Below are 18,710 nucleotides of genomic sequence, written 5' to 3' on the forward strand. Positions count from 1 at the left end.
GGGCTTTAACTCGTTCAAGCTGGAACATCCACAGTGCTATGGGTGGAGACGGAGTATCAGGAAAGTGTTTGGGGAGGAAAGGCAGACCTTTCCTCTGTCCAACACCCTTCTCATGAAAAGCCATCTGCCCTTAGCCAAAACCTCAGAAAGAGGCTTGCTTGCCTGTTTCTTCCCACTTTCCCTTTTTACGGGAGAAAAGGAGTGCTCTGCAGTGATGCAAACAGGAAAGGACTGTTTCCCAGAGAAGCATGACTACTCTCTCCTGATAGTAAGAGAAAAAAAAACAATCGAAGCCTTTACAAGAATTTGGCGCAGAATACAATTCAGATTCTTAAATTGGATACACTCAGTTCACCTCCTGCAAATTTGTCCGCTTCCATTTGCAGGTGAAACCCAATTCTCAGCCAAGGGTTTCTGACGGGACAGCATTTGTTCGCATGGATCTGAGGTGAGAAATCAAGGCTGTGTGTTCCTTCAATAACATTTTATTGGGATAGTCCAGTGTTAACTGCACAATACATGAAGCCACACTAATCAGCTAGGCCACCAGGAATGAAGTTGATCCAGTTGCTTGTCTAGACGCTGACTGGATCTAAAGGAATGTGCATATATGGAGGGGAAATACCAAACAAACCCAGGAAGATGAAAGCATAGCTTTGTGGCTTTTGGGCATACTTTACACCTCAAACACATCACACTGCATAATTTTAGCACTGCAACTGCTATCAAACATTCCTGAAAATATTGACACCTGAAGCCTGACGCAGGATTGCCTGTTTAATTACTACTTTCAGGCAGAATGTCTGAGAGTCTGGAAAGAAGGCATTTATTTCATTGAGGAATAGAAAGTTTATTAAAATGTAAACAGTAAAATCAATTAGAGATCGTATTCCACAAACAAACCAACCAAAACGAAGCAGCAGCATATTTTAGCAGAAATGTGTCTGAATTCATTTCCAAAGGTGAAAACAGCAAACAATTACTGAAAAAGCATCTGCCACGCTACCTAATGTTTCAGTAGTGCCACAGCTTTCCAGTTAAAGTCAATGCTAACGTCAAGAAAAGCAGCCATTACCTCAGAAAATGAAAACTAGAGATTCCTACCAGAGATCCTTTCCAACTTTCTTTACTGACTTCAGGGAATCATATTCCTCACCTGCTGAGACCTTTTCTATTAACTAGGGCAATTATAAAAGAAAATTAACTACTATTACTTGTAAATTCCACTTTCTAGTAATTTCCATATATTTATACCATGTCTTGCCTGGTTTTGTAAACTAATAGCAAAAATGCATCTATATTAAAGATCAAGATTGAAGCTGAAGAGTCTAGAACTAAAAGAGCGAGCTCTCCTCAAAGTTCAAGAGGAACTCTGGGGAACCAAGGTAGAGCTTTATTGGAAATGTTCAGTGACTTCTAGTATTTGTGGCAATGGCATCTGCACATTCTTCTGTACTACTGAAAATGCAACTCAAGCAGAAAAGGATACAGCACCCAAAGTATTTAGATTCTACCTTCTGAAGCCTAATTCACATTTACCATCAGCAGTCAATTTCAAATTAGAAGTCCTTGAAAAAGAAGAAACAACCCTAAATATTCCTGTCACTTCCCCCCGCATCTGCAGTATGTGATTAGACAAAACTAAAATTACTTTATCTAAAAATTACTGTGTTATTTTCACACAGTGGCAGATATGTCAAACTATGGTGTTACATGATGACTGCATTTTTTTAATTTATTGCTGCTTATCATGTTTCTTTAAAACCTTTCAATTGTACAAATAATCCAACCTATGCATCTACTGAACTGAAATGGAAGAAAAAAATCAGCCTATGTTATTTTTAAATGAAACAATATTTTTGTCCCCTGGTGATTTGCACATCCTTTCAAATTTCTCCGTATTTTTCTAAATACGGAACAGCTTGTCTTCCTCCTCCTTCAAATATCATGCCCACTTCTTCCACAATGTCAACCAAAAAGCAGCTGACTCTTCATGATGGATTGCCTTAAGATTACAACAAAGCAAGTGACAAATTTTATAATAACCCTTTCCCTCTCCAGTTCTTCAGGCGGTATTCATTTGCATGTAAATTAATAAACTAAAAATGTGGAATCACAACTCAAGGGAGCTAAGACAATTTCATGCTATTCTAGCAAGTTTGCTGGAGGAAAATATACTTTTTACCCAATCTTGGACAGCGGGAAGCCTATTTTTCCCTGCTGAAGCCACAGTAGTGAGTTTAAGAGTTAGTGGAGCTGCAGAAGTGTAATCACAGCTGTGGGTCTCGGCCCAGGGGCTAAGGGTTGTGCTAAGGGCTGCACAACAGTACCTCACTTATCAGCACACTGGTATCTAGTCTCATTCAAAGGCTTTGGGCCTCTGTTATTTAACACAGTATAAATAGATTCACATTCCAAAATGACTGACATCTCATATGAAATATGACTGTTTAAAATAGTAATAATAGAAAAACTGAGTAAGCAATAAGCAACATCTAAGGTCTTACTTACCATAAATTCCTGTTGAAATACAGGGAAATGCCTGTAAAACAAATGAAAGGGGAAAAAAAAAATCAGTGGGATTTCTCTTTGCCGAACTTTTTATCAAAACTAAGGGTATTTTTAAATGCCTGTTTTCCAACACCCAGAGATGAGATGTTGTAGCCTCCACTGTTAGAGCAGTCAATTCATAGGCATTTTCATGTCATTATATGAAACATATTCCATATGTATTTCTTGCTGCCATGTTAATAAAGGCGCATTCTTTTTCTCCTCTTGAGCTATAAGCAACATTTGAACCTAGAATCGTTATTAAAACTGCCTTTTGAGCTAAAAATTAATGCCATGAGCTAAAAATTAACACCATAAGCTGGTAAGTTAGGAAAAAAAAAAAAATAAAAGGTCATATTCTCTGGATAGAGTTAGACAATGTTTCTTCAGTAGTAAAATAAGCTTGGTCAGCTTAAACTCTGCCCTCCCCTGCCTCTCTGCCATGCCCTCATTTACTATACCCTCCTTTTTTGTTTGAGAGCCTTTCATTTTTAACCTCGGTTCTTTCAGACATGTGGTTTGTGGTGTGACCTAACACAGCTGCACTGGTACAAGTCAAACTGGTGCAGGGAGAGGAACTAGAAGACGCTGGGTGAAATGGCAGGGTGCATTTTTGGGTCAGCTTGGACACCACAGAAAATGCATCATGCCACAAGAGACAGTTCTAGACACTGTGAAAGCAAGAATGCCAGTTCCTGTTTCTCCTAGCTGTAGATTTGCATTTCTGGGAGCCTGAGTCAGTTTTCCACCAGGAGAAACCAAAGCTGTGGTTTCACAAGAGAGACAATTTTCTTTGTGTGCAGTTGATATGTGATATCACCTTTGCCTCCCACCTCTGGACTGACAGCAAACACAGCTCAAAGGTACAGGAGCACCTGGGACCAAAGTCTCAAATATCCACCCTGAGGCTCCCTCCAGATACCCTGGCGATGAGTCACCATACAAAAGAAAGGAATTCTTCTTTACTTAATCACACAGGAAAACATTATTCAAAGGTAATGCTTGCTTTATATTTAACCAGGGAATTAATTAGGGAATGGTGATTAAGAAAGGAGAGGTCTAATGGAAAGAATACCTCCTCCCCTCCCCTCTGAAAATACTTAAGTAAAATAAAGTGGGGGAGAATTATAGTCTCATTCCTTCTCACAACCACTACAACTTACATCCTGAAAAATACTTAGCTTTGTAGTTTGTACCCAATAAATCACAACAAATCAGCTCTTTAAGGAAATGAGGAATGGAGTAGGGGGGAAAAAAAATCCACAGGGTTACAGAGCTCAGGCTGAGGTGGCAACAGATGCTCCAGCAATAAGAGAGGCATAAAGGATGATTTTGTCCAGTTTAGAAACAGGTTTTAAAATTCACCACTGCTGAAGTTTCATGTTAAGAGATAATGGAAAACACAACGCTTGTTTGGAGCCATTCTTTTCCAGAACTCAAGGAACAGCACATGATTTAGATACTATTATCAGCCACATGGAACAAGTAACGGAGTATTCAAGGTTCCTTCTCTTACTGGCCCCACAACTCTGGGCAAATGGAAACAGTTCTGCAGCACCTCTGAAATCCTATCAATCCCCAATTGTTGCCCAAGCTCCTTGGGCAACACCACACATGGTACCTGCAAGGAAGTAGCACCACCACCACCAACTTCAGATGCCCATATGTGGGGCAAAGCTACCCACTGTGGGGGACCACAGGCTGAGGGGCTCTGCAGCCCCTGGGCAGTGAAGGAGCACCATGCACTGGCTGCCCTCATGTTGCTGCAGGTTTATCACCTACGCAAAGCAAAGGGCATCTTTTGCCAAAGGACAGCTTTTTGCCAAAGGGCATCTTTTGCAAAGGGCATCAGCCAAATGGCTGATAGGGTGCCCAAGCAAAATGCAGCTACTTAAACCTAGATGGTGATCTTGAAGGGATTTACAGCCGCTGGACTAAGGGATGGGCTGAGCACACAGTGTTTAGATCTCGCACTGCAGCTGTGTTTATTGGGGCCCCTGGAGCTGGGTGCCCTAAAGGAAGCCTGTGGGTTCCAGGGAACTGGAGGGCTTCCTTTTCAGCCCTGCTTGGAGAAGAAATCAGACAATTGCATTTTCAGCACTGCATGGCAGACACTTGTCGCATTTGTTCATCTCCATTCACAGAATACACTGCTCTGAGGCTGTTTAGCAAGCTTTATCCAGTAATTTGTGTGTTCTGTGTGTTTCTTAACACGTACTTTAAAATTACTGTGCAGACATGTCATAATCGTTACCTTGCTTTCAGTTTCTGTCATGCAGCAGAGACATGAATGGAGCTACAAGAGCGCGTAAAATCCCATCAAGTTCCTTCTGAATACCGGTCTGTGCCACAACTTAGATGAGCTCTGCCCTCTCATTCACAGATGATCACAGCATATAACCAGCAGATGTAATTTCGTAAAATGTGACAGTGCTTTTATTCATTCAACAAAGGCCCGTGCCCGAGATCACATATCAACTGTGTTTCTCTTGGCTCCTAGGGAGACAATTTAGTCTAGATGCCAGGTTGAAATTACTGGCAGAGCTGTAATGGGGAACTCACAGCATGGATATCAACATACTACAATATTTGGCTTATGGACAAAAGATGTTAAGGTTGCTAACCTTTTTTGTGCATAATAATATCTTAATTATGTATTTGATTTCAATAAAAAATTAAAGTTCACAGTAGGAAATATTCATTCCCACTTCCACAATAAAACGTTTCTCATCTTAATTTGTTGCTGGTAACTGCTATTTACTGACTAACCTTTAATTTCTTTGCTACTGAAATAGCTCATTTGCTTTACTTTGGGCTGACAGCACTCAAAACGGATACAACTCTGGAGTAAAATACAAGTAGTGAGAGTGAGAGCTTACTACTACTACGCTGCTGCCACCATCTAGAGAAAGACCAAATTAAATCAGCTGCGCGAGCACTCTGAGACTAAGAATGATTTAATTCCTGTAGGAGAGGATGTGGGTACTCAGAGTCTGGTACTTTTCAATCTAACGTTTCTTTATTAAGGCTACAGCAACAGTGTTAATTAGGACAAAATGTAATGTAGTTTCATGAGGAAAACTTACAATAGTCACCATGTGGAGGCCAAGTTGGACTCTTAAGACATTTCAATAAGACGGACCTGAGTATTTAAATACTTAAGGGCTTGTCTACAACAAGGGATTCTAGTTCACACTGAGCTGCAATGTATTAACTGTTATACATTAGATGAATACAATTGCTATGTCTACATGACCAGCTGCCTCCTACTGCAGTCCTAATAATTGCTTCTACAGAGCAAAGACTTTCTTCAAATTAAGTGCTCAGCATTCTGCACCAGCATCCCAGTGTCATTTCTGCCACAACCCAGCCACATACAAGGTAAGCACTTGTCTTTCAGCACATAACACAGCAGACAACAATAAAATCAAACATAAATTGAGCTTTCCCTGATTTCACTGCATCACCTCATGAAGTGAACTAATACACATGCTTGAGGGCCTTTCCTTCGTGTAACTCGCATTGCTGACTCTTCACAAAGGACTTGGGAACTGTTTAAAAAGTCTTAGTTTTCACTAAAATTGCAAGAGGAAACTATTTTTATCTAATTGTTCAGCAAAGTCAAAAGTTCTTAATATCTCTGGGTTGATGGTAGTTAAATGTGTTACGCACAAAACAACACCATGAGCTTCTCCAGCAAGTTTAAGGTAACAAACATTCCTTTGGAAAAAACCTCCACATAGTTTATACTTTGACTGTTTTCGTAGTCACATTCCTTGCTAGCTAGAGCATATGCCACTACTGCAGAAAACCTTGCATCTGAACAAACTCAAGGATGTTAAAAGGATACTGTTCTCGGCATCTCACTGTCCATGTATCACCAGTGCTCTGGGACCTGTGATACAGGCATTTTGCTAGAGGACGAGCAGATACCTGACACTGGGAAAAGATTTCCTCACCAAGCAGCTTGCTCCTTTTGTGAGTTCCAGAAGTGGCCTCTTCATCTCCTCATTCTTTTCCATAATCTGAGGTAGTAGCCAACCTATGCTCAATGAAGACGATGCCCTCCTGTACCAGCTCAAGCTGGGTTACTTCCCTTTCCCCATCGCCTACCTCCAGAGCCTGTGAACCCTCACGCACTCCTGAGCTGCCTGCTTCATCCCCTTGACGTTGCAGGGAGCTATCTGTTCACAGCCTCTCTTCCTCACCTTCTCCCCCTTACTTGCCAGCAAGTGGCAAGTTGCCCTTGGACATGGCTTTGAGCATTATATACCAAGGAACAAAAATAATTAACTTGCCTTCCACTTTAAAAGACTATCCCTGCAGTACCTTAGCAGCATAATAAGAAATTGCAAAAGCACTAACACCCAGATCAAAGGAAGACCCGAAGCTCCAAAAACGTAAGTGCCAAACCACTCTCCATATGTCAGGTAAGCAGGAACTTGAATCCTTGCTTTGATAGGGGAAAAAGCCCCACTCCTGCTGCTCAGAGGACCTTGATCCAAAACTCAGCCAAACTCTGCTCTCACAGTGCCTCAGAATATTATTTTTGAAGTTCGATTTGAGTTTTTGTTTTTCACCTTCATTTATACAAAAATATTAAAGAGAGATGAGTTCCTCTGTGCTGTGAGCATTCTCGTCTGAAAAGTAGTACAGTGAGCGCCTTTGCTAGATTGTTTGTCTTACAGTCAGTGATTGCCTCATGAACTGAAGTGGCAGGTGAGTGGGCAGAGAGAAAATTGCTTGTTTAAGAGCAGCCCTGACAACACTGCTCTGCTGTGATTCACGAGGGTGAATGCCAGAGGGATGCTGCAGAGGTAAAGCGGAGCGTTACAAGGTAAAGCTGCCTATGCTGGAATGAGCTTTGCTTCGTAGAGTTAAAGTATAATAAGGAATTTTTCACACCCTAAGTTCCCACATGTGTTTTCAAAAAGTTCACTGTAACATAAATATATATTTGTAATAACTTTGTAGAACATCACAGATTAATAATGTTCCTATTTCCTTGGCACTTTACTACCTCTATGACTTGTCATGTCCACCTTCAAAATCCAAAAGTATTTACTGCCTAAAGCTATGCTTTCTGCCAGAAATAAACATGTTTAGATAGCATGCTATGAATATCTTTTTAACATTCAGCACCAAAAAGCTGTGGCACGTACATCATGGCATTACAAAGTGCTGTTACCGAGACTGCAGCACAGTGCTATGAAAGCTAAGTATCAGCTAACCCACAAAGTAAACCAATTTAAATGGTATCAGTTGTTTGAATAATAATTTATTTTCTATGACAAGATTTTATGATTTGAATCTAGTGGGTGGTGAAGATGTGTGGTGGGGAATAGAGCGCTGTAAGTTATCACTTGGAGCACGTAGCTGAGCTGCTGCAACTGCAGGGAACATACAGGACCTCAACCAGGCAAAAAGAAGCAGAAGGATTCAAAACTGGAAACCCCTCAAGCTCACGCATGCCCACCCTGGCAGCATCCACGTGGGCAGCTGGCACACACAAAGGCACCATCAGATGTGCACAACAGTACCACTCCCCAAGCGTTTCAGTACAGCACTGACAGCAGTGTTCCCATACCTGCTTCAGAGTAACTCATCTCTGTTGTGCAGACTTGGACTTATGGTACGCAACCACAGACAGCACCATCTACACCCCGAGTTCAACAGGAGGATGATCTCTAGAGCTCAGGGACAGCAAGAGGCGTGCTAGTGCACTAACTACTCATCCTTAAATCTAGCATCAAGCAGTGTGAGTTTGCACCAGCGGAACCAGCAAATTGCTGTTCCCTTCCCCTTGCCATGACTGTTAGTCTGCCCTAACTTAATTTCTGTGAGCCTAAACAGTCTGAACCCAGTTATAGCACTATTTTTCAATGTCCATCAAGTAACTTCGGTATCAGCTCACTGATATTCCCGTTGATCAGCCAAAGCTCCTAAAGCACTTGGGTGCCTTGGATGCTTTTCAAAATTACATGCTCTATAAAATCACCTAACTCCGAAAAGCACAATAAACCTATAAACTTTAGAGCCTACTGTACCTCTTAAGCTGTACAAAATATCCACAGGGTACATACATACATATCTAAGATATGAGGAACATTTCAAATCTTTCGTATGAAACATTTCAGAGCCAGATTTTGCTGCTTTTACTAGATCAAACATATAAACCAAACCATTTCATAAACCACTGACTATAATACTATCCTGTTGCCTTTTAAAAATCCTTATACTACTACTTGGAACAAAAATAAAAGAAAAACTTACTTTATTTCCCAGTAAATCTCCTCTATAAATTCTGTATTTGTCATCATTCTGAACTGTAATTCAATGAACAATAAATTCTGCAAGTAACTATCATTCAAATAAAATTTATTAATAGAGAATTCTAATGCAATTCCCTATACTGAAAATGAAGAGAAAAATATTAAAGGGAAGAATTAAAAATGAGAATGTTTAAGCTCGGTTTTCATTATGGACCATAGTAGCATGTTTATTAATCTATCTTTAAATAATACAAAAGTAATTATTGCCTAAAAAATGAGTCTCTCGATCATGGCAGATCACACATAAACCTTTAGGCATTCATATGAGCTTCCTCATTCACACAACATCCAGATACACCATGAGCTACAACACCCAGCTGCTCAACACTGTTAGAAACACCGGGCATGCAGGTGCCAAGAAAGGTTGGGGGGAATTTTGTGGTAGAAACATAAGCATCTGCCTATTTTAAATGCCAAGAAGTTTACATTCCAGCTATATTGATAGTTCTCTAAGGATGCCAATGGCTGACAAAATGCTGGTCAAGCAACTAAAGCTGAAGTTCAGATTCAAACCCAACATGAAACATCCCTTCTGGATGGTGGCTTCTGACTTTTCAATGCACCTTCATTGACCAAAATGTAAGTTCATATTACACAATTGAATGACAACAGGTTTAGAAAATGATGCACAGCAGTATTTACGTTTAACATAAAAACCTAACAGCTGGGTGGCAAATCATAACTGAGAGAAGACTGTTGCAAAGCTACTGAAAGCTGGGTGAAGGACTCCTACTGAGCAAAAATTACTTGCAACAAGTGCATAGAGAACTTCATCATAACTCAGAAAACACAGAAATCCAGGCCAAATATGTGTCAGTTTTTCAGAGGATCTCCACAAGCTTCCCCTGCTGGTCACACTTGCAGGCTGCTCCAGGTAAATATTTACCACAAAGACTGCACTTCTCCAAGTCTGTTTATTTATACAAAAGGGCAGTTACTGAAAGAGGCCACCTGGGAGGTTAAAAGGGCCAAAAGAACATATTTACTATTTCCTGTTACCAAACTAAATAGATCAAGGGGCCGCAGGGAGCCCCTTTCTTTCATGACCTGTTTTCCCACAAAAGTGGCAACGCTCTCATTGACAAATTGCACCTCTCACCTCATACAATGAGTGAAAATTCAGTTTAATTTTTACTGAAATAATTAAAAACTTCAACCAAAACACATTCAGTCAACTATGAGAATGTGGAAAAAAAATATTGAGGAATCACTCCCAACATTTATAGATTATTTTTAGCAGCTGTGTATTGTAACTTTATATGAATTTAAAATAGATTTTTGAAGACATTGAATCCAGCTGCTACAATGAACTATGCAAGACACCGCAGCATTGCAGGATGGAATTAACGAGATTCACTACTTGAGGAATGTCACTGAATTTTTACTTTAAAATGTTCAAATTTATTATTGTTCAGTAATCAAAAGTAACAGCTCAATCAACTGCCTGGTTAAAGACATGGACCGAAAGTTGGTCAAATAATTTATTTCATTTCCCCAAGTACAAACTGAGTAGTTGGGTGAGGTTTGGTTTTGTTTTCTTTCTAAACTATTTGTACATTTGTAGTTAGAATGAAAAGCTGATGGGGGAACTATGGACTAACAGCTTTGGACACATTTCTAAAAATCATAAATCATTGATATGTAGAAATCTTCAGAAATTAAATTGTACCTTTTAAACCACCACAGAATAGCTGAGGTTGGAAAGCACCCCTAGTGTAACCCACCTGCTCAAAGCAGGGCCAGCTAAAGCTGGACACCCAGGACAACAGCCAGTCAGGTTGGAATATCTCCAAGGATGGAGACTTCACAACTTCTGTGGGAAACCTGTTCTGCTGTTTGACCAATCATAAGTGGTTTCTCATGTTTGAATGGGATTTCCTATATTTCAGTTTGTCCATTCAATGGGCATCACCGAGACGAGTTGCTCATCTTCACTTCCATCCATCAGGCATTTATACTCATCCATAACAGCTTGCTGCTGAGCCTTTTCTTCTCCAGGCTGAACTGTCTCATAGCACCTCCCTCTGTGAAATACAGTCCAGGCCCTTAATCATCTTTATGGACCTTCACTGTAGTTGCTCCTGTGTGTCTGTGTATGTCTCTGAAAGGCAGCACAAGCATCTGGTACATCAACCACTCCTCCCACCTTTGTATTGTCTGAAACCTTGCTGGGGTGCTTTTCTGCCCCACTGACCCGGGCACTAAGGAGGATCTTTAATAGTATTGGCCCCTGGGGTTCACTGCTAGTGACTGGCCTCCAGCTTGACCCTGTGCCACTGACCACAACCCTTTAATCCCAGCAGCTCAGCCAGTTTTCAGTCCACCTTTCACACAACAAAAAAATACAGACAGAAACATAATAATTGGGTTTATAAGACGGCATCTGCCCAGGATGTTCAGAAGCCGTTGCACTTAGAACACCAATTAAAGCAGCAAAAGCACAGATGATGAGGAGGAAAGAATAAAACATCAAATGAGAACTTGAAACAGATTGAATTTTTTTTCCTTTCTATACCAACTCATGCCAAAACAGGCTTGAAATGAATAACAAACCGACTCTGAACCACATCTGTGACGTGCTTTTAGCCTCAGTAGAAAACAGTTACGAGTTTTGTCAAGAAATTAGAAATCCCCTTGCCATTTTTAAGAGAAAGGGACATCCACCTATATGCCCCATATTGCATCAGCCTCCCAGCACTGCAGAGCACGGAGCAGTTGCTAGGTTTGCTTCTGGAGTCCCTGAGCTATCAAAGTCTAATTATTTTGTGAACAAAAGCTTGAATATGCAACTTCCTTCACAAGAACATCACAGATCCAGCCCTTATTACTTTTTAAATGGATATCGACTATTTTCAGAAGACTAATAATACTGTTTAATCATACTCACGTCAATAAAACCCTGTTGTATTAAGGGATTCCATTTCTTTATCCTGAGAGGCCACCTTCACAGCAGTTCTTGGGTATCTCACCCCCACTGGCATATTTCTACTCACAAGATCCTGCAGGATCCACTGACCTCATCTTCTGTGTGTATCCCTAAGGAGAAAGCTAGGATCTTGCTTCATCTCAGTTAAGGCATTTTGAGGCTGGACTTCTGGTCTAAGGTTCTCTCTACAGTTAATAAAGAGGGTAATTCAGCTGTTTCAGGTCAAATGAATGGCTCTCATGGGGAACTGCTGACTACAGAGTGAAGCTATACACCTAAGCTAAATTTAGGTGAAACAAATCTCTCCCTGAGCACAGGAAATCATACGTGTTTGCCAGAAAGCATATTCAGGAACTCTCCTTCTCTCGAGTTCTAACCACAGGAATATTCTTTCCACTGATTCAATATAAAATTGCTGCTAATGAAAAACAATGGGCCAGACTTCTCTGGCTTCATGAGATTATCCTGTATGGTAGTCAGCCTCTCGGGTGTGATGGCAAAGGAGAGCTTAAAACAGTCCAGGAAAAGGTCTGTCTGGCACCATTCTGCCTCAGACAGAAATACTCACATGCCAGCGCTGAGCAGGCACCTCCTGGCCAGCAAATACACTCTGCTTCTCAAAAGGGCTAATTAAGAACTACACAACAGCCTCAGTCTTGTGCACTGCTCTCATTTCCAGGAGCACAGCTGTGAAAATCAGATCTGCTGGCCCCAGCACAGGCTCCTGGTAGTCCAGGGCAATTTCCACCCTAAGGGATGCAAATGCTGAGACATACATCGTGGTCAGAATAGAGAGACGTTGCAAGCCTGGCCTGAGCCCACACAGGCTGGTAGAAGAGGACATACCTAATGCAGCATCAGCATTTCTAGCATTCAGGTCATTACACTTACTAATACATTCTTAACGAGCTCAAATTTAGAGTGTAGGGCCCTGATCCAAACCAATATTGTGCCACATCTACAGATCAATACGAGCTTTACATTTGTAATATTTTCAAAAGAAAAGAAAAAGGAATAAGAACCCACAAGACTGTATTAATACAAAAGCATTTGAAAGGAGATATTCAGTGACAAAAGTATTTAGTGACTGCAGTGACAATAACTGCTTCATCCCTAACACTAGGTTAGCCTGTCCTTACTGTTCCATCTAAACTAACATACCCATGGAAATACCGCTGCACCTTTACTGCGATTTGATTCAGATCTGAGCCAACCTTGCAAGAAAAAGCCATTAAGTGACATTAACGTAGTACTGAGATCATTCTCTGACAACCAAGAATAATGAGGTAAATTAAGGGCAGATGGATATTGAGGCTTTCCTCTAAATGCCCTTAATTTTGTAGGTTTTAGACATACTGTCTCCTGAATCTTGGTGCAATTTTAGTTTTACTATTTGTGATATTTATAGCTCCCATTTATATAAGTAATATGTAATTTTAATGCAGGTCTAATAGTTCCAACTGCCATTGACATAGATTGTAAAATGAAAAAGGGAGGATACCTTGTTGAGAAAGATGCTGTTTTATTTCCTTCCTGCCACCTTAGCCACTGCGATACAGTGGGTTAATGTCTGTCTTGGATTCCAATCTTGTCAACACATCAAAGATCCTCCCAGGTGAAGAGGAGCAGGGCTATGCAATTGATCTCCCCTAACCTGTAATGTCGGTGTCACTCTGGTCCAGGGTGAGTGACTGAAACGCATATTTCTTTTTGAGAGAGGTAAGAGAGCCGCCTTGAAGAAGTACATGATGATGAAAGGTATGAGACAGGAGTAGACCTTGGAAAATGTCAAGGGAGATCACAGTGAAAATTGCCTTCTTTATCCAGAATAAATAACAGCAGTTGTGGATTATGCGACTGTAATTCTGTTGAGGAGGTCTGGTAACATAAATCACGATAAAGACAACTTGAGATTCTTTTTAAAGACCAAGGAGGTTATTTGTATTTTCTAACTTATTTTCTAGTGTTCCCAGGCACAGTCTCTACAGATATTTCTGTGGCTATCCCGAGTCCCCTCAATGCAGTGTTTCTCCCCTCCCTATTTATTTCTCTGCTGTCACCCCACTCTAGCTTTTTCCTTTCCATCCTTCCACCCCCCTGATGACAGATTGCTGCCATCCGCCCCGTTCTAAATTCACTGCTTCCATTATCACTTCCCTTACAGCTGTGGCACATCTGCTTTCAGATCCACTTTACAATTTTTCCTAAGGGTCTGCCTTGCTCTCAGCATTGCTGGAGCATCTGTGCAAGGACAGCAGCAGCTACAGGAACCTCATCTCCATCTGTGGCTTCATTCAGAGACATCGCAGGCAGCAAGAAATCCTCAACTTCAGCTGCAATCCAAATCCTATTTCTACTGTTTTTCCTCTTTCAAACTGCTGTCAAATTACACAAGTTAAGCTGCACCAGTATTGCCAAAAAATGGGTCAACAACTCTGGATACCTCATTTCTGATACTGTAGGTTTGGTTCACAAAATGGAAAGCAACACACCATTTGAAAGAAGGTTTTGGAAAACAAAAATCAGTGGCAATGTGTTCAACAAGGCACTCGGAAAACGAGGAGTCTTGAAGAAAGGTCAGTCCAGGTTTGCAGGTTCTGACACGTTTCCTCATTCTGAGTAACCCCAACAGTATTTCTATCAAGTTAAAGGAATCTGCATAATGCTTCGCTTGGCATCAGTAAATGTGTCAGGAGATGTCTCAATAAAACTTCAATGTCAATGCAAGAAAGGCCATCACACACATAAGGAAAATTAAAAACAAAACCAAAAAAAAGCCAACAAAACCCCCTGAGGAAATATGTATATTTTTTCTACGTTCTTCCAGCTTTCACTCTCTTACAGACATTTACTCTTTCTCTTGATAGGTGCTACTGCAAAAGCACAAGGTTAACAATTTCAAATGCAAGTGCGACTTTCATTTTCTATCACTTCCTATTTAACATAATCATCTGGACAGATTTTTGTATTGGATTCAAGTAACAATGCCTTGTCAAATTCTTCCTATTTTCAAATGGTTTGTATGGAAATAACTGGTATGTACATGTTTAAAATAGTAGAAGTGGCAAAACTGAAGAAATGGCATAAAGATTTCTCTCTTTTCTTTAAATACATATTTCCCAAATGAAGAAAACTTCACAGAGCAATCAAAATGGAACAGAAAAATATAGCTATAGCTTTGATTTCCCTGTCTGTTCTGGTTGAGTTGCCCCCAGATGCCCTTTTCATTTCTAAAAAAAAAAGCATATTGAGATCCTGGTGCTGTTGCTTTGAATTTTTTTTCTTGAAGGAAAGACAGACATGAAAAGGTCTAAACCAGAGACGCATTATTATTCAAGAAACGTTATGAGGAACAGCCACTTGCATTACTAATACTTTATCATTCATGCAAACCATTTAGTGTGAGAGACAAAAGCAGCATATATACATCTAAACAGCTATGTATGCCAAATAGATACCAGCTCTGGAGAACAAATACAGCACACATAGGGGGAAAAGAACCCCAACAAAAAACCACATGCAAAATCCCAAAGCAGAGAGGAAAATGAATAAAATGAAGTTGCATCTGTGGATGGTAAAGGTTTAAGAAACTGATTTTACCGTTCCTTGTTTTCAAATACTTTGAAGAGAATTAAGAAATTACTGAAAGGTTGTGTACCACGTGCTATGGCAAAGACTGAATAAAACAAAAAGAGAAGTGTTAGTATTAAGGCCCTAGCTCTTCTTTCTGTCTTTCCTCCAAGATCCCATTGATTTCAGTGAGAGTTCTGCACATGCAGCGACTCCAAAAGGGGCTCTGATCACTTGTGTTTTCAGACTGATGCAAAGGCATTAACACAAGAGAAACTTCCATTTGTGCTAACGGGATCTGTATGGCAAATGATACTTGTTTTTCTTCCTGAGAATATTCCCCTGGTTCTTGTTCTTTTGAGGTCTGTTTCAACAGAACACTTCTGTCTTGCATTAAAATACAGTTATGAAATTCATAACTAAACAGTACTTTAAACCATATTGTTTAATCTATGACTTTTCCTCTGACAAGTGTGAAAACGTGTGCAATGTGACAGAAGGTTTGCTATAGTAATTGCATGTTGTGATTGAATGATAGAGTAACAACCACGGAAATAACTGTCTTGCTGAAATTGCTGCAGAAGGTAAGTTGCTCCTGTACAGTTTTAACTTATGCACCATCTGTTTTGCCAGTCCTTTAAGTGCTCCTTTAACTAGTTTAAGGGTTTTTATCGTTGTTCATAAAGGCATTGCCACACTTTCTCTGACCTTTTGTACATTTTACTTTGGAAAGTATCTCTGCCCCTTTGTGCCTCTCTCTCCTCAAACCCTGTTCTCCCCACCTGGGACTTGTTCACCCACCACCCACATCTGACAGACCAACCACCCATGTTTTCTAAATAACATCCACATTAGCTAGCAAAGAAGACGTTATATATGGGCAAAACACAGAGGTCCTTGGGAGTATTTTTCCAGCAGATGGAGACACATCCACAAAGTGTTTATTTCCCTAAAAGCTGACATTATTAACTATCAGTTCAAGAATAAAGTAATATTCCAAAATTACTATTATAGTCAAGACTTACCCAGTTGTGAGAGAAGAAATATATTTGGATAATAAGCTCATTTTAGACTTGAATTAAAATGGTAAATCATTTGCAATATAGCACTAAGTAACACTACATTAAACTTAACAGATTATCAAGACTCTAATTCTGTATTAAAAAAACAAACAGCTGAAGTTAAAAAAAAATTGACCAAAAACCCTCTTCAGCCAAAGTGTATGCTTTGTCTCCTTCACACATCAGCAAAGCCCTACAATGAAATAACCAACACAATAAAACTGTGTTATTATAGCGTGGCGCACAGTGACAGTACATTACGTTACAACAATGAGGAAGAAGGCTCCTTCAAATCAAACTTGCAGGTGGACAAAAAAATAGGGGATATCAAATGAAACCAGTGTGGTGCAAGTTAAAAACAAACAAAAGGAGAGATGCTTCTTCATATCAAGTGGAGCGGACGCCACACAAAAGAGAATAGTTTATGGGAGTTGAAAAATCAATATTACAGATTCACCTAAGAAAAAGCCAATGAGGGATTTAAAGTGTGAAGATAAAATTTGTGGATCATAAGGTCCCTGAGCAATGAAAAGCCAGGGCTAGGAAAGTGTTCTGACCACTGTCATTAAACGCTTGCCCTGTCCTTACACCCCTCACCAAGCATGAGCTCTCTGCCAAAGCAAAGGCAGGGCACCAAATGAGATGGTCTGACCCAGCCTTTCATTTAGTCTTCAGCAAACTGCCTGCATACTTGTTGAGAAAATTACGGACAAGAGGAGGGTTTTCTTGTAGTCTAAAATCTGTGAAAATAATAAATTTCATTAGAATAACAATAATCGCCAAGTAGGAGGAGAGCCACTAAAGCAGCAAACAGTAGACATGGACGGAGCCAACGGCTGGCTCAGGCATATGCAGCTCACAGAGGCGTCAGAACACCACCGACAGTCAAGGCGAATGGCACATGTTGGCTGGACACCAGCTAGTGCTCACCCTCGCTCTGCAGTGACGCAAGGCTCTTCCTACCCAGAGAAGGCTTCCTTGTCCTTTTACCAAGATATCACAGAGCCAGCACAGGTCAGAACCAGAAACAGCCTTAAAAGGACCTATATAAAAGGCATGGCACAGTTGCCGTGCCTTTTTGCAAAGGGGAAGGAGTATCTCCATCACACGAGCCTCCTCTACGCTGCTTGAGACACAGCGCTTTGGAGAGCAAATTTCTAATCCTGTTTTATGCTGTGGATGTCCTTTTGAGCAACTCTTTTGAGCTGCTGTGGGAGGCCCTAAGAAAGACTTCATCCCTGCACAGTGAACAGCTCTCAGAGTCAGAAGAGCAAAATACTACATTATCTTACATTGTTAATGTCCTCTTGTTTTATGACAAAATAAGCACGAGGAAGAAGCATGTTTTATACTCGCCTTTCATGAGCATATTGAATACACCAATTGTCATAATACTTAAAATATTTGACAGATCTTTACTACATCTGCTATGCCTTCTTTCTGGTAATTCAGTGTTCCACCTGATAGCAGCATTCTCCTTATATGTCCCCCCAAAACCCAAAAATCATCCCTAGCCACATCCTAAGAGCTGAGCATTTTATTTGCCTTTCCAGCCAGCACTGTTTTCAAGAAATCATTCAAAATCACTTTCAGAATAACTTTCCCCAAGGAGTTACAACTAATTAAGAACCCATCCATGTTCCAGTCATTTACACAATTCCATTGTGGATTCTGCAATTTTTATCTAAAGTCTTTGAAGTTATATATAATGTCAGTCATTCTGAGTCATCAGCAAATAATAGCCCTCTTTACTGCACTGCTAGAAACGCTGTTAAATGAAGCAAAACTGGTCCTGACACTGCTCCCCCAATAGTACTGTTAACCTCTTTCGTTGAGAGGATGACTTTTTTTATTCTTTGTATTAATTTATCACCTGCTAACTGATTTTTAATCTGTAACTTCCAAAGGCTATCAACTCCATCTCACAATTTTGTCTACTGTCAATACACAACGTTGCTTATTTTCTCAACAATAGCTGGTAATGAAAGGGAGGTTGTCATTGCAGCACAAGCCTTTCTAGTCTAGTTGGTGCCAGAAACAAGGCAGGAGAGTATCTCTGGGGCTGCTGGACAAGACGGTCAAGACTTCCATCAGCAAAGGGGAGCACACACTGCCCAGGTCTGAGAGGCAGAGCTGGGCAAAAATAGCAATACTAAGTGCATGTGGGAGGCCAATACACGTAGCATTTCAGTTCAGTTTTGACTTGTTCTAATAATAAACAAGAGAAATAGCTTGAACACTACATGTTATTGAGCAGTGGTCCCTGACCTT

At 40.4% G+C, this 18,710-nt stretch overlaps 1 protein-coding gene across 2 annotated transcripts in view; it reads right to left on the bottom strand.

The window, feature by feature from the left end:
- MACROD2 (mono-ADP ribosylhydrolase 2) overlaps window positions 1-18,710 on the bottom strand; it is an 886,338-nt gene that overhangs the window by 290,952 nt on the left and 576,676 nt on the right. For both annotated transcript variants that reach the window (XM_030489748.1, XM_030489749.2), the window contains exon 7: window positions 2,512-2,542. In XM_030489748.1, the coding sequence (XP_030345608.1) occupies window positions 2,512-2,542 (31 nt within the window). The remainder of the gene's footprint in view (window positions 1-2,511; window positions 2,543-18,710) is intronic.

Source organism: Strigops habroptila, chromosome 6 (assembly GCF_004027225.2).
Source record: "Strigops habroptila isolate Jane chromosome 6, bStrHab1.2.pri, whole genome shotgun sequence".
NCBI lineage: Eukaryota > Metazoa > Chordata > Aves > Psittaciformes > Psittacidae > Strigops > Strigops habroptila.